Source organism: Papaver somniferum, chromosome 11 (assembly GCF_003573695.1).
Source record: "Papaver somniferum cultivar HN1 chromosome 11, ASM357369v1, whole genome shotgun sequence".
Lineage (NCBI taxonomy): Eukaryota > Viridiplantae > Streptophyta > Magnoliopsida > Ranunculales > Papaveraceae > Papaver > Papaver somniferum.
This window is the reverse complement of record NC_039368.1, coordinates 76,793,089-76,815,168: the sequence shown is the minus strand read 5'-3', so window position 1 is coordinate 76,815,168 and position 22,080 is coordinate 76,793,089. Positions and strand designations below refer to the sequence as shown.

At 36.0% G+C, this 22,080-nt stretch overlaps 1 protein-coding gene across 1 annotated transcript; it reads left to right on the top strand.

Moving 5' to 3' along the window:
• The first annotated feature begins 939 nt into the window (after window positions 1-939).
• LOC113320551 (beta-glucosidase 12-like) lies at window positions 940-16,539 on the top strand. Its single transcript, XM_026568458.1, has 13 exons — window positions 940-966; window positions 10,262-10,327; window positions 10,442-10,511; window positions 13,161-13,295; window positions 13,395-13,472; window positions 13,615-13,702; window positions 13,792-14,047; window positions 14,130-14,245; window positions 14,343-14,563; window positions 14,705-14,736; window positions 14,824-14,926; window positions 15,036-15,144; window positions 16,365-16,539. Exons 1-13 carry the CDS (start codon window positions 940-942, stop codon window positions 16,537-16,539), a joined length of 1,476 nt encoding a protein of 491 aa, XP_026424243.1.
• Window positions 16,540-22,080: the final 5,541 nt, after the last annotated feature.

Sequence of the window (22,080 nt, the reverse complement as noted above, 5' to 3'; positions counted from 1 at the left end):
GGAAAGCCAGAGAAGAAGAAAAAATCAAGTTACAGAGCTGCCATTTTTCTGCTGCTGCTGAAGAACGCGAAGAACATAAGACGCACAGAAAACAGTCTTATTTTGCTACAGTTTCAGCGACTGTCGTTCTGCAGTCTTATTTGTTACAGTGACAGTCTTATTTACTGTCTCGGGACAGTCTTATTTTCAGAGGGTCGTAGTTCCTGGTTTGTAACAAATATAATTGTTACAAACCCGGTTTTGAATTATTTCTCCCCTTTCATCATTTGTAAACACCCTTTGAGCAATAATAATGATTTTTTAGCGTGTTTCCAACATGATGAGCGGCTAATTCTCCCACAACCAAGGCAATGAGGAAGCTATTTACGCATGAATAATTGGTAACTATTTTATTTTCTCTAATATTTAATTATAATTCACTCAATCACTACTTTTGCATAGTTTTAAATTGTTTGCGTAATTTTCCTAATCAGTTGTGATTCAATTAGATAGGTTATGATTTGTTTAGATAATCTATGCTTAAGGGATACAATTGATGTTTGAGAATTTGCTTGATTATTAGTGAGTTAAGATATAAAGGACTTAAAAGATAATTAGAGTTTTGGATTATTTACCATCATTAATTCATGTGTAATAGTGGAATCAATGTCTTGGTTTTTTTCTCATCCCTCTCGCCCACTTTGTTAATATATTTGTATATAATTTTATTAAATCTTTAAATTTAATCTTCACAAGTCCGAGAGTTTGAACCTCATTACTACAATACCATCACCCAATATTACCTCTGATTTTATGAGTGATATTCAGGCTTGTGTTAGCAATGAGGATAACTTGAGGTTACTAGCTATTCCTAGTAGTGAAAAAATCAGAGATGTCTTCAAGATGAAACCATGGACCTCTCCAAGTCCGGACGGATTCCCACCTGGTTTTTACCAAAACATGTCGGACATTGTAGGTAATGATATGGTGCACATGGTTCAAGCAGTCTTTCATTCTAAGTACATTCTTAAAAAATGTAACCATAATTATATCTCTTAATTCCTAAAGTTACTTGTCATAAGAATGCCTCAGAATTTATACCTATAAGCCTGTGTAATACCTCTTAGAAAATTGTGTCAAAAATTATAGCCAATCATCTTAGGCCCATTCTGAACAAAATTATAAGTCATTTTCAAGCAGTTTTTTTGCAAGGTCGTCAAATGTCTGATAATATAGTTTTAGCTCACGAATTTGTAGATACTATGAAAAAAATAAACTAAGACGAAAGGGCTGATAGCTATAAAGTTAGACATGTCTAAGGATTTTGATCACGTTGAATGGTGTTTTGTTATTCATTCATTACTTAAACTTGGATTCCATGAAGATTTTTGCAGAACTATTGAGAAATGTTTCTCAATAGTTTCTACCTCAGTGTTGCTTAATGGATCACCAGGTGATATCTTCTACCCTGAGAGGGGTCTTCATTAGGGAGACCCTCTGAATCTGTATCATTTTATCCTATGCATGGAGTTTTTCTCAAAATGTTTGTTATCTGCTGAAAGCAAGGGTCTTTTACATGGCACTAGAGTTACGCCTGAGTTTAGAGTAGAGATGGCAAACGGGCGGGTCGGGGTTGGCTTGTTGCCGGTTACACGGATTCGGGTTAACACTGACCAAAACCTGCGAGTCGTTATTCTTCACGGGGGGTCATTTCTTCAACCAATGCCCGTTACGGGTTAAACTCTTCACGGGGGTCATTTCTTCAACCCGTGCCCGTAACGGGTTAAACTTGCGGGGGTTAGCCCGTTTCTGGTTAGTCACCTCGCCAAGAACCAATTTGAGAGAGTTTCCTCTGATTTCTGGTCTATTTCCGGCCACATTCAGGCCATCTAAATCTCCTTCTCGGCCGAATTCTGATTCAGACAGACTTTTAGCTGTTTCTGGCATTTCTCAGGCCGAGTTTAGGCCGATTTCTTCTCTGCACAATCCTGCATCCTAATTTCTAACATACATCTATTTAGTTTCATAAACTAATTTCTATTTCAGGTGTATTGCGTCACCACAATCCGGCCAATTTCAGGCCTTCTAATTCAGTATTTTCCATGCGACAATACATACATCTATACAATATATGAAAACCCATTAAAATTATTCAGTCATCTGCCAATTGCAGCACCACAAGAACCATTCATTTCTGAATAATCACCAGATTCATAGCAACACCATCTCTTTCTTCTATTGTTCTTGGTCTCAATCCAGGTTCAAATCTAATAACAACTCCACCAGATTCAGATTCCTTTAAGCAGCAACACCTCTAGTTCCCTAATTCCTCTTCTTGTTTTTCGATTGCACAAATCGAAACCAATTTCATCAATCTCTGCATCTCTGAATCCATCGACTAACTTTAATTCAATGGTAACAACAAACCCTAGACTTAAACTCGATCTGATTAATACATCTCAGACTCAGTTCAACATCGTCATCTCTTACAATTTCAAATCACCGTACTTTTTTTCTAGATTCTTGAATCGATTTCATCAGTAGCAGCTCTCCTTTTTCTGTAGAACATCATCATCTTCTCGATCTCGAAACCATTCTAAAATCAACAAAACTTAAATTGAAATTAGGTTTTCAATTTATTCTCCTCTCAGTTTGAAATTAGGGTTTCAATTAGGTTTGAATCTGATTCTCATACGTGAATCTCTGCTAACTCTCGGTTTGAAATTAGGATTTCCGACTCTCTTTTCTGTCTGTGAAAAATTGTTTCTGAAGGTGGAAGAAACAGAGAGATGATAAGTTGATAACTGTCTGTGAAAGTGGAAGAAATCTATAGATAAGAAGAGACGAAGAGGCAAGTGGGGGTATGTAGGAGGACACGTGTGGGGTGGGGGTTAGGGTAACGGGTTAAATCCGCTGGTTTACAAGCCGAGCCGGGTTAACCCGTTTTCTAACAAGCCGGTATTTCTCCAATCCTAACTTCGGCTGCCGGGCGCGGGTTTTCACGGGACGGTCCGGGCTAACCCGCGGGATTTCAGCTTGTTTTCCAGCTCTAGTTTAGAGGTTTAATTCTTAGAAAATGGGACTATGTTGCGATCCCTAAGAAGTTTGGTGGTCTGAATTTTAAGAAATCTGACATTTTTAACATTGTTTTTCTTTCCAGAATAACTTGGAGGATGTTACAATAACCTGATGCTCATTGGGAAGTTATTTTTAGGCATAAATACTTCATGAATCTAGATCCCCTTACTGATGATGTTTCTGCTCATGGCTCCTGGATTTAGAGAGGTATTATGGAGGGTCTAGAAATAGTAAAATCTAATTATTGTTGGGAAATAGGGGATGGATCTAAAATTAGTGTATGGAAACATAAGTGAATTCCCAGGTTAGCTAGATAATACAGTTGACTCTAGTAGATGGTCTATGAGCATTGTCAATGTTAGAGATCTGATAAATAGTGAAGCTAGATCTTGGGATGTTGATGTGCTGAATGCTCTTTTTAACGAGCAAACTGTTAGTCAGATCACCAAATCAGGATTCCCATCCATGGAGTTGATGGGATTATATGGACTTTGACCAATAATGATTGTTTTAGTGTAAAATCTACTTATAGGTTTATTCTTAATAGCACAATTGATATGTCTTATGTTCCTAATAACCAATTCTATTGGACTAGGTTCTGGTAGGTGCAACTTCCTCAAAAGATTCTGTTTTTCCTTTGAAAATGTATCCAGGATTGTATCCCAGTTAGAGATCGTCTTCATAAAGTCATGAATAATATAGACAGTACTTATCCTTTTTGTAGGAACTGTTTTGAAACTACTCGACATCTCTTCATTGGGTGTAACTATGCTAAGGATATGTGGATATCTCTTGGCCCTAATTTATATAATAGAATTCAAAACAAAAATTTGATTGATTGGATTAGGTAATGGCTTTTAATTTAGTCCATCAGGTATAAATGCTCAGATGCAGAAAAACATTCAACCTGCAAGATAATACTCTAGCATATTTGGAAGAGAGGGTGCTAGGTAGTATTTGATAATATTCGCATTACTGTTGTAATTCTTTCCCTGCAGGTGAAGAAATTTATTTCTGATTGGGACAACAATCTATCCTCAATGTCTATTAATGGGCAGAATGTACAGGGCAGGGCAGACAGAAACATTAGATGGATTGTTCCTTTGTACCATTTATGAAAATTAATTTTGATGCAAGCTTCAAAAATGATTGTAATAAATGTGGTCTTGGTCTAATAATGAGGTCTTTTGCAGGTGAACGTGGAGGTGCATCAAGCATTCCCTTAACTACTTTTGATGAAGAGCAGGCTGCAGGCTGAAGCTCTAAGTGATATGTAGACAGTCACATGGGTAAAAGGAAAAATATTGAACACATACATCTTGACGGTGACAACTCAAATGTGATAACGTCATTGAATGGTGCTTCTACGACTGTGAAGTGGACTACGAGCTCAGTTATTGGGATACTTTAGTCCCTCTTTCTTCTTTTAACTCTTGGAAATGTAGCTATGTTCCAAGAGAAGCAAATGATACGGTTCATCTACTAGTCAAGGAAGCTTATGATGCTTCAAACAGTTTAGTTAGATTATTAGCTGATTCTGATTTTCCTATATGGTTAAAATCCTCTCTAGAGGAAGACAGTGTTCTCTAATTTTTCTATCAATGATTCTCTTTTCCTAGTAAAAAAAAGGAAAAATGAGGGCAGGAAATAGGAAAAACTTTTTCTTATTTACCAACCACCGAGAAATAAGGTTCGTTCATCTCCTCACGTAGGTGGAGCTCGTCCATGTTTCTATCGAACATGAACATGAACTAGAAACAAAATATATGAGAAAATAATGCATATTGATTTGTTGGTATTGATGTCAAAAGAAAGTGAAAACTACAGGGAGACCCATTCTCCCAGACTTTTCTACTATGAAACCCACGCTCAGAAAAACACAGGCGCGCACCCATTTTCTGGAAGAAAATTATTCTCAAACCCATAATTTCTGAAATTATGTTCCGGTCTTTTTTTTTTCTTCTTCTTCTTCTCAGATTCATATCTCCCTACAACTTTCTTTCCTATCTATCGACGGAGTCCAAAATCTCGATTGAGATTAGAAATTGCAGCAACCAAGTTGGGTCCGTTTTTCAACTGGATTCGGTGTATTCAAGGGTTCGTTTGTGATTTGAATCATCTACAGTTGAGGTAATGTTTGAGAGGAAGAAGTTAGGGTCTGATCTGTTGATGTAATTGATTATGAATGAAGTTTTAGAAGATCAGATAAGGAATTTGGTGAAGTTGCAAAACAGAAATCAACAAAGAAAAGGGGATCTGGGACTGATTGATTAAATGGGTTTTGGTGGTTGTGTTCGAAGAATCGGGAGCTCGAGATGATGTAGAAGTTTGGGTTGTATTTTAACTCAAGAGAGCCAGGAAAGAAGAATTTCTTACATCCCCTCTTTTCTCTGTCCAAGAGATGTTGTTGCTGTGGTTGATTGTGACAGTAAATGATGATGAATGAGTAGTTTATAATTCCTGGAAGAAGTGGAGTTATTGGGCTGTGTTGAATGTGAAATTGCAGGAATTGGAGAGCTGAAGGATATGGTTTCTCAACATACAACAACACCATCAGGTAAAGTATATCAACTGTTCGACAGAAAAGCTGAACCACCATCTTATTATCACTTAGTTCGCAGCTGTTACAATGGTTGATGCTATGGGAATTGTTGATTATCTGGGTCGTGTAAGAAGAGGAGAAGAAACAAATGTTGCTGCATATGTTTGTGTAGGTGTTGTGTGTTTTTGCCATGGGTTTGAAACCAACAAGATATCGAAGGATACATGTTGTCTATGGTGAGGGTTTGGTACAGTTCTGGCAGCGAGAAAAGAAGGAAAAAAAGGGTGCAGAGTGATTCGCAAATTTGGTTAGTGCTGTGGAAGATTTGGTCAAGGCTAAACAACAAGAACATAACCAGCTGCAACTGCTTGACTGCACCGTTTTCTTGCTAGTTTGTTGTGCGTTTGTGGGATGAGTACAAGGGTTGTTTGCAGCGGATGTGGCGTTAATTAGAAGCCAGTAGGGTGAGCTAACTTGGGTACTAATTTGTTTCAGCATCGGATAGAGTTTGGGTCCTTGAAAATAGCTAAGAAAGAATGTAGATGCCGTCAGTTTTATGAGATGAATGGCTGCATATTGGTGGTGTTTAGTGTTTGTATCGAACAAGGATTGTTGGAGACGGTTTATGGTGCGACATTACATGGTTTAGCACATCAGGTTTTGACAGAAGAAGCATTATCAACGGCAGCTTGGTTTGCTGCCAGGATTTGACTTGAATCTATGATGTTTTATTCTACGTCTGCAATAATGGATATGAGGGTGTGCTTGTTGTCCGAGATTGAAGAGTCTGATTTTTGTCGAGATATAGATGGGGAGCTGTGAAGTTGGTGGCTAGTTATGCATGCCACGTTGTTATGACTGCATAACATGTCAAGATCAGATTTGGTTTTTAGTCTGTTGGGTGTTGTTTTAAGTTGTTATGCAGCTATGAAAATGGATGCATAACCTGTTATGCATCTACAAAGTTTGTTGCATAACTTGTTATGCAGTCCATAAAACGGTTGCATAGCACGTTATGCATCAACTTTTTCGTCACTATTGAAACCAACAAAAACAAAGATGTTGTAGTAATTCGATTGCGGTAAATAAGATTTCGTTACTCGGACTTGAAAAGATTTTTAAAACAAAAATATATACACAATATGTCACAAGATCAAGAGGAACCAGGACTCAGGATTCCAATGTGTTTCATATTCAAGTGGCTCAGAAAATAATCCTAGGCGATTATAGCTCAAAATAAAACAAGTATTAACTTTATCTTTGCCAAATTAGATTCCATAAAATATTACTTGTATATGATAAGCATGGCACATCAAGAATCCCTAGGACTAAGCATGTTCCATCAAACAAAATCACAAGTAATTAATTGAAATAATAAATCAATTAAAATCGGTGCAAAAAGTGAATTAAGAATTATTTAAATAACCACATGGCTGAAAAACAGCTTCCTCCATCATCCCAGTATTGGGGTTTAGCTACTCACAATAATCATGTTCTCAAAATACATACTTGATGCTCAAAATATGATTAAAAGAGTGAAAAATATAATACAGTGAAACTACGACCCTCTTTAAGCGTCCAGAGAAGAACGATAAAATACGACTGCTGTAAATAACGATACCTCACTGCTGCTGTTGACGCTGTTGTTTTAAGACCCTCGGATGCTAGTCGTTGTCACTGTTGATAAACGACTGTCATTGCGGGTGTGTTCTTCGTGTTCTTCGAGCTTTGTTAATGGCAGCAGCAGCAGCAGGTACAATTCCTGCAACTCCTCCTGCGCCTCTCTGCTGGCCTCCAAATCGACCCCTAACTCTTGATAATCTTCTCTCACCTCTCTCCACCTCTTATATACTTCACAGCTCAAAGAAATCCCGATAGAATCTCTATTTTTTCTTTCTTCCAAAGTCTCGGAAAAATACTGCTCAAAGCTATTCGTACGCGTCTGTTAGCTATAAAATTTCCACCAAACTCTTATCAAGACTTGAACAGGACCTATTACGTAATTATCCAGCGTAAAACTCTCACAAAATCTTTCATACAAATCCTTGAAACTGGACAGAACAATACGTATCCTGTTTGGACTTTGATCACTTCTCCCAGCCATTCCAGCCCAAGTTGATCGATAAAATCACTTGCATACGGTCTGTTTAGTCTTAACAGGCCTAGCCCAATTGATTCCAGGGATTTAATCTCCCTCAAAACTGCCCAGAAATCCAACAACAAGTTATCAGACGTGAATTTCAGCTTTCCCGCCAAATTCCATTATTTGAACTTTGAATGTGGTGTCCCCTTAACCAGACTGGGAGTCCCTTTAGCATGTGCCTTGAAATGGGATGCCCCTTAGTAATTAGGTTACCCCTTATCCAAAATCAAGGGTCCGTATAGCAAGTGTCCTCTGGGGCATTTTCCGCACTTTTTTCGGGGTTCCTCCGGAGTATTTCTGGGGTACTTCCGGTACACTTCTGGGGCGCTTCCGGCACTCTATCAACGGAGGTCCAAACGCCGCATTTTCAACCAATTTCGCCGCAAATCCTTATTCTTCTAAAAACACCTACAAATAAATAAAATAACCAAATAAGTATAGAATCGAGCACTAACACTATATACAATAGAGATATATTAGACACATAAATGCGTCTATCAAAAGACTGCACAACTTGTCATGCACCTACAATAATATCTGCATAACATGTTATGCAGTCGTGAAAATTGATGCATAACCTGTTATGCATCCGAAAATATGGCTGCATAATGCATTATGCATCGAGAAATTTGTTGCACAATCTTTTATGCATCGAGAAAATAGATGCATAACCTGTTATGCATCCGAAAATATGTTTGCATAATGCATTATGCATCAATTTTTTATGTACGCACTAAAATCAACCAAAACAATGGCTACATAACTTGTTATAGATGCATAACTTTGTTATGCAGTCGAGAAAATGGTTGCATAATTCATTATGCGTCTGCAGAATGTGTTATGCATCTTTTTTGGTGGCTGCATAATGGTTATGTAGTCAGTTTTCGAAATTTTTCCTAAAATAATGATCACCTCCGATTTTTTCGTGAAAAACAAAAATTTAGTATTGTTGTTTGTACTCGTTGCGTAGCTCTCTTAAAAAGATTTCCAACGATATAAAATTTGTAAAATTCCAAGGCGCGGATTTTTAGATATGTTATATCCAAGTTGCGTTGCCAATTATACCCCTGATGCATAACCCGTCATGCGGATGCATAATCCGTCATGCATACATTTTTAATAATTTCATATAATTATGGGTGTCACGGTATCTAAAATTAATTGTGGGCCTGAAAATGAAATATATTTTTTTTTTGGTCTCCCCCTAATTTTCCCGAAAAGAAAACCGTTGAATTTAATTTCAGACCAATAATGTAGTTGGGTTGGGGATAAGAGGACGATGTTGAGTTATTTAGATGAATAAACTAAAAAAGCTAGATAAACAAAATTTTTAAAGTCAATTAAACATTAAATGTCATTATTATTACGTACTTAACTAAATAAATATTAACACTACATCTCCTTAATAATATTCATAAACATATGAGTTAATACTGATCCATGCATCATACCTTAGAGAGCCGGAATAGCCAGGTCAAGGTATTAGGATTTAACGGTATACTTTCATATATCACATATATAGTTAAAACGGCTTCCGTTCAAATATCTATGTATGTAGCCCAATATGTTTGTTGGTGTCACCAACCAAATTAATTCCGCCAGTTAACTTGCGGTGTGTTGCCAAATAGGATAGGAAGACCACTCCTCCCAAGGCACAATGGATCGACTGGATACACTTATTCAAAACAAAAAAAAGTTTCAGAATCAAAAAAAAAAAAGTTATATTCGTCCAGGGTTGTTAGTTTGGAGCAAAATTTTACAAATGAAAAGGTTCAGTTATGTCTCTTACTTTCGATTTTGAGGGTGACTTCTACTCATGGAGAAATATAATTATTTTTGGTTTTGGTGTCCAACCAAACACCCCCTCTTGGTGTATGGTAAAAGAAAAAATTTACACGTAAAACTGTAAAGGATATGACCTAAATTGCTAAAACACAAGAGGAAGATGAGGTCCCTTAGATTCCTTACTTTCATTGCAGAGTCTGGATTGGACGGATATGATACTAGATATTTAACAAATAAATGTCCATTTCAAATAAATACCAATATTAACACGGCAGGTATCTGCTAATTGATCCTCATCCAATGACTAGGATCAAATGCTTTTTCTGTTTTCTCTAATGTTTTACATGCAATGGTGTTCTCTAATGTTTGTATAAGCCTTTTGGTAACCCGGTTGAAAGATGCATGATCAACTCGATGATATATATATATATATATATTTTTTTTTTCATGGCTGCTAGCCGCCCGTAACATTTCACAACTTGGAACAAACCCCGATAGTCTTTGGCGTGTGAGTCGTTCTTATTTGAAAAAGATTATCCAACCCATATGAGCAAGGTCATCGTTATCAGACATACTAAAATAAATACAATGCAACACCACCATGAAAATATGTACATTGCATTATATCGTTCATGAAGACCGTGGGCTGCATTGGTTCTCTAGTAATCCATCTGGTTGCCTTAGTCTCATTAGCTCATTTCAAAGAGGCTGTCAACTTTCATGATAGTCCGGAGCAACAGGTTAACCGGAGCTGCTTTCCTGTTGGGTTCGCTTTTGGAACAGCTTCTTCTTCATACCAGGTAAAATGCTACCCCAAACTATTAACTAGATATAGCAGAAGGTTTTGTTTTGAGTACTCTTTTGTATTTTGAATAAATTTTTATTTGTTTTGTCGTGGTTAATTAACTACGCAGTATGAAGGTGCTGCAAGCAAAGATGGTAAAGGACCAAGTATTTGGGATACTTTTACTCACAAACATCCAGGTATATATATATTTGGATTTTTGCTTGTATCAGCAATGATTCTCGAAAGCAGAAGTCAAGTCTGAGAATACAATTTTGGTTTTTTCTATTTCATTCCCCCATTTTCCCTATTTTCTGCCCATATTAATTCAACCCCAATTATCTTATTCACTACCCAAATAACTTTTTTTCTTGTGACATGTGTTTGTGAAGAATCCGAGTCACTTTAGTTTCTACTATGCAAATGCCATCTTTACTTTAATAAAAATACCCCCTTACTCAGGCGAAAGTTGAACCTTTTTGTTTTTTCCCTTGATCGTTTCATTTTCATATGTTATATCTTTTCCAAATGAATCATTGTTGATAACTAATGTTTAAAAGATTTTAAGAATTTTTTTGGGGATTTTTAACAAACTGCCACACTTGCAAATCCCGATTCAAGAAAATGCCACCGTTTTTTTCAGAGTTTATTAAATGCCACAACCGTTAGTTTTTCCGTCAGGACCCACACACTTGGTTTTTTTCGCTGACTCGGTCAAAATAATCTGTCGCGATTTACATATTTACCCTTGAAAACCCTATTATACTAGTCATGGGTTCACCATCTTTCCCCGTTAGTTCTTTCTTCTTCTTCTTTCCCCTGTTCTTCTCTTCTCGTGTTTCCGTGAGAAGATTTTGTGATTATGATATCAGAAACTTAAGAGAAACGTTAAGAGTTGATTGTCGGTGATGCTGTTGTGATTGTTTGAGCACGGGATGAAGAGGATGGAGTTGCTGCTGCAGATCGAAGTTAGGGTTGCTGTCAGATGTAGAACAAAGGGGTTGAAGTTTAATTAATGTTCTGAAACCATTTTGAAGATAAATCGAAGAGCTAGGGTTTTCTCTGTGGAGAAAAGATAACTTAGGATGTCTTTGATTTGAATCTCGATTGGTGGGTCGATTTCAATTTGAAGCAATGGTTTGAGTATTAATTTGAAGAATTGAGTTGTATCCACAGAAAAAACATGAATTGAGCTGTTGTGATTGGTGGGTCGATTCATGTTTAAATCCCGATACAATTTGAAGCAATGGTCGATTTCAATTTTTTGAATTGGGATTTACAAGTGTGGCAGATGGTTTGAATCGGGATTTAAACATGAATTGAGCTGTTGTGATTGGTGGGTCGATTTCAATTTGAAGCAATGGTTTGAGTTCGTGTAGTTGAATAAATTGGGATGTCGTTCTCTGCTGAGTCTCGGTCGATTGAGGCATTGCTAGTATCAAATGGTGGATGCTTACCGTTCCTATACAGGACTTCTTCAAACAGCAACCAAGGAATTGAATCGGGGGTTTTGATGTAATCTGAAGATGGGTTTTTGCCCAATTTGGTTTTGATCAAATGGTGGTCATGAATTACAGGAGACGGTGGCTGAGATTGGGTTTAATGGCAATTGTTCTTGCGAATTAGAAGACATGAGAATCAATGGGTGGCAAGTAGTGTTCGAAGTTCACTTGCATTGCGATGGGATTGATCTGAAAATGGTGTTGATTGTTCTTATGGCTGATCGAGTGTAAGGAGGATAGAATTTGGGGTTCACTGGATATTAGATCCATGAGCTTTTAGACTAACTGATGAAGAATTTTAAATATACAAGGAAGAAGATGCTCATTCTGCCGTTCTCTTTCTAACAAATTAGCCGTATCAGTTGAAGGTGTTGTTCCGTCCAAGTGAGAAGACGGAGAGAGGCAAGGTGTATACGCTGGCTCATGGTTCAAGTAGAGTGGTGACGAGATGGAAACCAAAATCGCATGTGAGTTTTCTACCTGGCTGGATTGTATGGGGTATTTTGGTCTTGGTCGAGAAGCAATTGGTAGTAAACAAAGACGTTGCAGTCTGTTGGGCTTTATCTGCAAGTCGAGAAATTGGTATGGACTCTCGTCGTTCTCATGATGGTTCATGGCAACAGAACAACGCAATGGTGATTGAATTGGTTATAGACGGGTACACTATGAATTTGAGGGTGTATATGTCTTTTACTAAGCTGGATAACTGCCACCTATGCATTAACTGATGGCAACAGTTTTTTTGGATGGAAAAGGTCATATATGTGGCGTTAAATAAACTCTGAAAAAAACGGTGGCATTTTCTTGAACTGCAAATTGGAAGTGTGTCAGTTTATTAAAATCCCCATTTTTTTTGATAACTATGTTTATACTCTTGCATAGGTCTTCTAAAACTATTTTTAATGGTATAACATTTATACGTATCCGCCTTTTAGTTTATGAGATATGTCAATTCTAAATTTTAATACAAAAAGGTAGATAAAAGAAAATACTAAAAAATAATTTTGTAACATGTTTTCTTTAAAATTGTTCAAATACCAACAAATTCATTTTTCATGGGATGATATATTATTTTTTTGCTTTTAGAATCATGCGAATCTGCAATTTGGCTCGGTCTAATTTTGAGATTTTCGTTATAATTAAGTCCAAAAGGTATAGTGAAGCGAAATCGCTCTCCATAGTGCTTGGCCTAAGTGTGGATAAATTAAAATAAAAACTGTATATATAAGAAAATTACGAGTCCAAAAAAAGTTAATACTATGTTATCTGCATTATTTTAATTTTTTTTTGTGAAAAATAGTTGCGAGAGAAAAATAAGTTGACATGTAGCTAATTTGGTGATAACAGAAAAGATAAGTGATCGTAGCAACGGAGATGTAGCACTTGACTCTTATCATCGGTATAAGGAAGATGTGAAGATTATGCAAGAAATGGGATTCAACAGCTATAGATTCTCCATCTCTTGGTCAAGAATACTACCAAGTAAGAAAATGCAGATTAGTGATCAAGGAATCACAAATATTTTTGACTTGTTAAAATTTCCGTTTAGAGTACTTTATTTACCTTATCTGAAATATTCAGCTGGGAAACTAAGCGGAGGAGTGAACAAACAAGGGATCAAGTATTACAACAACCTCATCAACGAACTCTTATCGAAAGGTACGTGATCTTGATCAAAATAATTACTGATATTGATGAGTTTCAAACTCATATCTTAATATCGTCGCCAAATAATTTACCATTGTGATACAGTGGTATCAGGTTTAGCAAAGATATTGAAAATATATGAGCAACCCTGCAGGTGTACAACCCTATGTGACACTTTTTCATTGGGATCTTCCCCAAGGCCTTGAAGACGCGTACGGTGGATTTTTGAGCCCTCATATTGTGTAAGTTCTGATAAAAATATCCCAAAGCTAAAACTTTTGATTTGTGAAATCAATGAATGTTAACATGAAACCATTTGCAAATATACCAGGGATGATTTCAAGGATTATGCAGAACTATGTTATAAGGAATTTGGTGACAGAGTTAAGCATTGGATCACATTGAATGAGCCATGGGCATTTAGCAACGGTGGTTATGCATGGGGAGCTTTGGCACCTGGCAGATGCTCAAAGAACATAGACCCTAGCTGCACTGCTGGTCATTCCGGAACTGAACCCTATTTGGTTGGTCACTATCAGCTCCTCTCTCATGCTGCTGCAGTTCATGTTTATAAGCTCAAGTATCAGGTATACACATACAAATACACTAAAAAAGCATATACATATACCGGAGATGAATTTCTATGTTTACATGTGAATATTGATGCAGGCATCACAGAAGGGAAAAATTGGAGTCACATTAGTGTGTCACTGGACGGAACCCTTTTCCAATGCTAAACACGATCGACATGCCGCGCTTCGATCCATTGACTTCATGTACGGTTGGTAAGTATGTTAACCCCTCAATTACTTTTGGAAACACCTAATTAATCATCTCCTAGTTGTTGGTAATTAATCTACGAGGAAAAATATTCTTTTTTAGGTTCATGGATCCATTGACATTCGGCCGGTATCCATTGAGCATGCAATCCCTAGTCGGAGATAGGCTCCCGAAATTCACTAAAGATGAATCGGAGATGGTCAAGGGTTCATTCGACTTCATCGGACTAAATTACTACACTGGCTATTATGCACAACATGTTATGAACGCTAATAATGACATCAATCCTAGTTACACAACCGATGCTCAAGCTAATCAAACTAGTAAGTTTTTTCGGAATTAATATAGTTTTTTTTTTTGTTGTTGGTTCAAGACTTCTGAGTTACATCATTTATGCAACTCGATCCGAAAACCCTTTAGTAGCTAGCTAGCTTATTAACAGAGTGGTGTTTTCGATGTGACAGGCGAGAGAAATGGTGTTCCCATCGGTCCTAAGGTTCGATCTTACACATTATGCACATTTTTTATTTTGTTAATTTGACACTTAGAAAAGCAATCCTTAGTATTTCAATTTTATGCGCAGTCCGGATCGGCTTGGTTGCATATGTACCCACAAGGACTACGAAGCCTGTTGCGTTACACAAAGCGAAAATACAAGAATCCTATAATTTACATTACTGAGAACGGTAAGTAATTAAAATGTATCAATTTTGTTACCTCGGATGGGTTTAATAGTCCAGCTATTTCGATGGTAACTGCGTATTCGGTTTATTTATTTTTCTATATTTATCGTAGGGATATCAGAGAAGAATGACCCTTCATTATCATTGAAGGATGCATTAAAAGACGACTTGAGGATCAGTTACTACCGTGCCCATCTTTCTGAAGTCGAACGAGCTATCAAGTACGTATTATTCCTTAGCTTAATTTGGACCATCATATTTCATTGGTTCATTCTTCAAAGAGGGTGTTTGAAACTCTGAAACGAAACAGAAATTAGAGATTAATTTGATTCATAATAAATTATTATTTTTGGTTTCACCTATTTGTCACCCATATTTTTCCTATTTATCACCTATAGAACTTTCTAAAACAATTTTTATTTTTCAACTCCGTTTCTTCCTATTTACCACCTATATAGAAAAGTCAAATATTATTTGAATATAATGTTTATGATTTTTTTTTTGATATTTTATCATTAAAATCGTCCAGAAATAAACAAGGTAATTTACAAATAATTTTTGGAAAATTAGATGAATCAATGAACCAACAAGTAAGGTTACTTCCATTAAAGCTTTTTAGAGAAAAAAAGGTGGTTGACCAGTAAAGCTTTAATAAATCAACCTTCCGTATATGATTCCCATAAAAAAAAAAACCTTCCGTATATGACCGATCAAGTTAGCATATATCCAATTGTAAACATTACACACAGTATTGGCTACAAAAGTGGGAACGTATCACAGGTTGGGTGAGAAGTATATCCATGATACTTCAAACGGAATTCACGATTAAAGTTAAGTAATTTATTAATTTTCTCTGGAGGCTTTAGGTGTTAGACGCACCATTTCCTCGTTAGCTTGATCACCAATAATATCAACATTATCCTACGTGGTATTAGGAATTACCGAAAAATACGATGAATTTATTAAAAAAAAATCTACGGAACAACTTCAACAATGATTATCTCAGTTCTCATTTGAAATAATTCGTTAAAAAAATAACGAAGTAAGATCGATGGGTCATGGGAGAAGACGAATAGGTTTTTAGGGTTTGTTTCCGTTGGATTTAATTGATTGTAAATAAAAAGTCCAAGGCGTAGTATTTAGGATATTTTCTAAGATATATGGGCGGTAAATAGGTTAAATATGGTTCGTATTTTTGGAGAGTGGCAAATAGGTAAAACTTTATTTTTTATTTCCAAAAATGATTTCGAAATTGCAGTACTCCTAATCTTTTTTGTTTTTTTTGGCTAAATCAAATTGAAAAGTAACTTCTTAAAATATATCCAAAAACTTTATCTGACTATTACACATAGGATCAACGAGTTACATTTTCTCTTTGATGACTTTTTTCTTAATTACTTTTTTTTTTCCTTTCTTTTTTTTTTTTGTAAAAATGATGCAGGGAGGGTATTGATGTGAGGGGATACTTTGCGTGGTCTTTGCTGGACAACTTCGAATGGGGTGACGGATACACAATTAGATTTGGGATTACTTTTATAGACTATAAGGATGGTTTGTTGAAAAGATATCCTAAAAAATCTTCCTTATGGTTTAGAAGCTTCCTCAGAAAAAATTAGATTGATGCTTGCACAAAAAGCCACTTTATGTCTCTATGTACTTTATTTATGCTTTTCTTTTCTTTTAGGACTTATCATGTTGTACTCTTTTCTTTCGTCGAGGTTTTATCCCTATGACATTTCCTTGTCAAGGTTTTGACGAGGCAACATATGGTTGTCCAACACCGGATCCCTCTTGGAATCTCTGTGGTTTTACTATTTACTATCTTTTGTTTGCTTTTACAATTCCTTGTAAACTTCATCATGTATGCTGGTAAACTGAATGGGGTAACTAGAAGGGAATGTCTCTATCTAAAGTAATCCTTGTTGAATTTGCCACATCATCTTTAATTTAATATGAATTTATTGTAACAAAAAACGAGCCAATGAATAATTCAGGTTTTATGCAAAAATAAAATAAAGAGTTTCATTCGTTTGTGATTTTCTGTTGTGAATTATATAATTTGAAAAAAAATTTGGAGGGTCATCTTCATGATATGTATGCTACTGGAGCTTTTTTTTTTCCAGACTGGAAAATAAAGATTATTGAACAAGTTTCCACCATGTTATAAGGAGGTTACAACCATACACTTGGTCAATTGAACATCAAATACCAATATTATGTATTATGAGGGCTTCATAGGGAATATTGGGACAAACAATCATGATAAAAACTCCTATTCACAGGCACTTTATGCATAAATGCGGAAAGTGCGTGAGAATTGCAATTTTTTGTTATCCCATGATATATGATCTATTTCATTCCAAACAAATCCTTACTGATAACTAGTGTATTCAAATAGGTGTCATGTTAGAGGCAGAGTACCAGTAGTCTTCACGAAGAACTATGGAGCATCTTCTAAAGATAAATGATGCTCTGCTAGAATATTTATGATAACAAATTCTAAAGAGAATTTGAATTCTGCCATAAGTTTTACATGTGCTTAAATGCAGGTGGAGAATTTAACTTTAAGGTTATACTTTGTCTAGATTTCATCTAATTTGAAGTCTGATAGTAGGAAAGAGGTGTAATAATTTAAATCACTGTGTATTCAATCTGGACTAGGTACAAGGGTATGTCTTCAAGATTTTACTTTTCTCGTTAACAAAATTTTGGCATGTTTGCTTTAGTTTTATCTCTGCATTATAATTTGTACAGTGAAAGAAAACAAGTACGTTATTCAACCTTGCAGAATTCGGTTCTTGAAAAATTGAACATACAAGACTTGCTCTTGTGGGAATTCAGATCTTTAAATATATCATTCTAGGTTGTCCTTGGATATTGGTTTTTGATATAGCGCTAGGAATTTATCCACATAGGTTCAGGAAAAAAAAAGTTGGTGGTGTACTAGGTACCCTTTTTTTTTTAATTGGTATGATACCAGGAATACACCTTAAGACCTAATAAATATGTGTTTACATATAGACATGAATTCAAACTTTTTTTGATTATCGTACCACCAGGATTTGATGACACTAATTACTTATGGTCAAAAATTGTTACACGGTCTTTTATACAAGGTATAAGTTTCAAAGATTGGATACAAATTTCCGACTGTTGTGAATGGTGTAGAAAATTTTAAGGAACTTGAAGACTTTGATGTTGTTGATATTGAACGCAAAGAACATTTCTGAAAGGCTATCATTCACGCCATAAGCAAAGATTTCCAATATCGTTTGGTTACATATGAAACTTAGAAATAGGATTGGGGATATCTTGGAGACCATGTTCGAAAGGAATACCGTAGAGAAATAAGTAAGGCTCTAAAACCTAATTTCTGACTGGGAAAACCTTCATATGACTGATAATGATTCCTTTGATGAATTTCACCAGAAATTTCTCAGATAGTTAACTCCTCACATTCATTGGGAAGAAATATTCTCGATAAGTATATTATGCAGAAAGTTCATAGGTCTCCACAATCAAATTACAAGTTTAAAAAAAAATACCATCACACAAGCAAACAATGTTTCAAAAATAACAATGAGTGATCTAATTGGTAAACTTATTATCTTTGGTATTGATCACTAGTCTTAAAAAATGAATAGGTATTGCCCCTAAAGGATGTGAACACTAGTTCTTCTAAAGGTAAATCTAGTAAATCAGAGACTAAGGATGTTACTCCATGAAAATTTAGAAATTCTTGAGAAAAATGAAAAAGGGATTATTCTAAGATACATTGTATCCTTATCATAACTCACAAACCTGTAATGATAATGATGATGACGTTAAATGCTTCAAGTATTTTGGATTTCGGCTTATGTCATCAAACTGTCATATAGAAACTGTTGTAGGAAATTTGCATGCACTGCAAGTCTAATGATCATTATCAAGAGTGTAAGACAGACAATGTTACCTATGATGCTAGAAATTCTTATCAGGACTCCGGATATGATTATGTTGGAAATCTGAATATAAAACTCAACTCCTTATTGATGGGTGTCGTAGCTCAATCAAATGAATAATCTTATTTCCACACAATTAACTAGTAATATAATGGAAGTAAGGATGGTTCCCATGAAGAGCAGTGAGTTTTAGTTTTCAAAGTGTCACAAAGGGGGGGGGGGGTTTGTTTTAGATTGTAAACAAAATAAATAATTAAAGCAAATAAAGTTGTATTGTAATCAATATAGAGAGATATGATCGAGGAATCCTTCTTCGTTAGTAAACCGTCGATGAGTTATTATACTTTCCTACTTGTCGTTAATCATAGATTATCACCAACCTTATAATAACAACTAGCTCAGTGTTATCCCCTAAATTCCTTTTATCACTGAGTATGGAAGCTCTCCAATACCAGATTCTATTTGTCTAAACCACCTAGTAGTAGCTCACTCAAGGTTTAATTTGGTCGAATGATTTATTTTTTGTGAATTTATAGGTTGATCCTAGTAGTTAGACTCTTATCTCAAGGTCCACTTTCTAGTGTTGTTTATACACACAATCGCTCCACAGAATCCCTCTGTAAGGTCTCATGTTCTCTACTTGTGTAAAGGTTATTCGACGATTACTTATCTCCTAACTCAATACTAGCAATAGATTAAATCAACAAATCAATCTAGTTGGTCACCTAGACAATCTATCAGTCAATCTTAAATATTCAAGTAGTATAAACAAACGATAATCATATGAAGAACTTCAAGGTAGATTAATATAATAATTCAAATATTGTTTACAACTTAGAATTCATCATCAATCAATAGGTGTTTATCTACTCATGGATGTAGAAACATCCATAATATACATATGAGAAAAGTAAAGAGATAACGTTACGAAAGAGGAATCGATCCGAAACCCTAGCTTTCGCTCTGTGTGATGTTTCTTCTCTCCAAACCCTAAAAATTTCGTGACTTATGATATGTCCATTTTACATAACCTAACACCTTTTTATAGGTTTACATTTCTTGGTCTTCACATATTTAGTTCGGTTTAAGAACCCGACCCAAAAATACGAAGTAACGACGCCAAATGTTCCCTTAGGCCTTCCAAGGAGTTTATACACGTTTTCCTACTTGCTAGGTATGCGTACCCATACTCATACCTCAAATTCCAGCAGAAAATTTCGGAACTAGGGTGCGCGTACCCGTATGCGTACCCTACTGTCTTCGGTATTCAATAAAAACTCGTTTTGGCCACAACTTCTTCGTCCGAACTCGGTATGACCTCATTATTTTTGCATTATTTTTATCTTTCAATTATATTCAAGATAGTGATGATAAATCCTTAATTTGAATGAGTTAAGATCCTTTTTTGGCCTGAGTCTTGATTTTGAGCGTTTTGCTCCTTTTCATCGCACTTCTTCCACTTCTCTTGGAATTGGGAACTTGGATACTTGGAATACTTCTCTTCATATCTCTTTTCATCACTTTGTAGATCATTTTTGGATGATTCACCTAATATAGACACATAAGAGAAAACAAAAGTAATAATACGAAAATATGCAAGAATAATAGCTAAAACAAGTATGGAATGGACACTAAAATCATATGAATTATTCACTTATCAAATTCCCCCACACTTAGATTTTCCTAGTCCTCGAGAAAACTAAAATAAACTAGTTCTAAATACAAAAACTCCATCTCGTCGAGAATACGGTTACTCTTAGCATGAATAACAGGCCTTTAAACCCCTATGTGTCCCTAGTGGACGAGTTATAGTCTCGTGAGGGCTTATGATAGGTGTCTAAAACACCTAATTTACTATGTAGTAGTTATGCTTTCTTTGCTATTTTCTCTTGTGAATTTTGTATTTTACGTTTGTTTTGAGTGTTTTAGGTATTTTGGAGTCGCACGGAGGAAAAGAAGAAGAAATCACCCAATTTGTGCGAAAAGGGCAGAATTGTCATTTCATGGACGAACACTATCTGGAGGCCAGTCAAGGTTAAGAGGCAACTATATTTGGAGGAGTACTAAGTACATTCAAGCAGAGGTTAAGGGGGTTTCCATCAGGGTATCCCTTATCATTTATCAGTGGGTGTATTTATCGGGTCCCTATTCCTGGGGTGTAACCATCCACCCAAACAACCCTAACTATCTTGAGAGCTTCTCATTCTTCTCAATCATTGCTTCACCTGAATGAAATGGAAGAAGAAAAGCAGCGCAGCTGCTGCTGTGAAATCGAGAGATGAGAGAATTTATGAGAGCTATTTGAATCAGAGAGGATGAAATTAGGGTTTGTGTTGGTGCTGTTGAAATCGAGTAGAAGAAGAGATGGATTCAAGAACAGCAGGGATAGATCAAGTCGAGACAAGGGAAGAACATGAAATAGATGGATTTCTGAAATTGAATTACAGGGAGAAGAATGGTGGTGGTCTGAGGTTTTAACAGTTCGATTGTAGAAGAAAGTAGAAGCTGAGTTTGAGATGCTGTTGGTGGTCGAAAACAAGGAAAAGATGTAGTTGGTGTTGCTTTAAAGGTTGGGTTTGATGAGAGACTCAGGAAGAAAGAACAAGAAATGCTGCAGAATCAAAGCTGCAATTGTAGGTGTTGGTACTGTTATTGTTAAAGAAGGAATTGTGAATGGTGTTGGTATGAAATTTCAGCTGATGGCAATAGTGGAGGAGCTGATGACGATTGGAAGCCCTGTTGGTGAATGAATTGAATTTGATTAGATGTATGTTATGCTTAATACAGGGAAGAACAGTTGTTGTTATTGTTGGTTTTGGAGAAAAAGAAGAACAAAGCAAAAAAAGGGAATTCAAATGTGCTAAGTCACCGGATTAGTGAATGGAGCAGGAACTAGTGGTGAAGGTTCAATACTTGAGCTTGTAAAGAATTGATGCTACTGTATGCTGCAACATTGCAGATGGAATGTGGTTTATGGCTCAGATGCAGTCAGCTATCCATTGTTGGTGGTGATTTTCAGTTGGCAGTAGCTTGGTTCTGAAGGTGGAATTGCAAGTGATGATTTAATGTGAGATGAAGATGATGGGTAGAGCTGCATTTGAGTGCCTGAGATAGAAGTGACTGGAGAGGATCTGAAGGCAATGTCTAATGAGAAGATGGGTATGAGCTGAGATTGCAGGGATTGTGACCTGTGTTTGGAAAATGCAATGGTGAGTT

Coding starts and splice junctions, on each gene's coding strand:
- LOC113320551 (XM_026568458.1), top strand. CDS start 940: ATGTCGGACATTGTAGGTAATGATATG. Junction 10,328..10,441: donor CAGCTTCTTCTTCATACCAG/GTAAAATGCTAC, acceptor TTAACTACGCAG/TATGAAGGTGCTGCAAGCAA. Junction 14,737..14,823: donor GTGTTCCCATCGGTCCTAAG/GTTCGATCTTAC, acceptor TTTTATGCGCAG/TCCGGATCGGCTTGGTTGCA.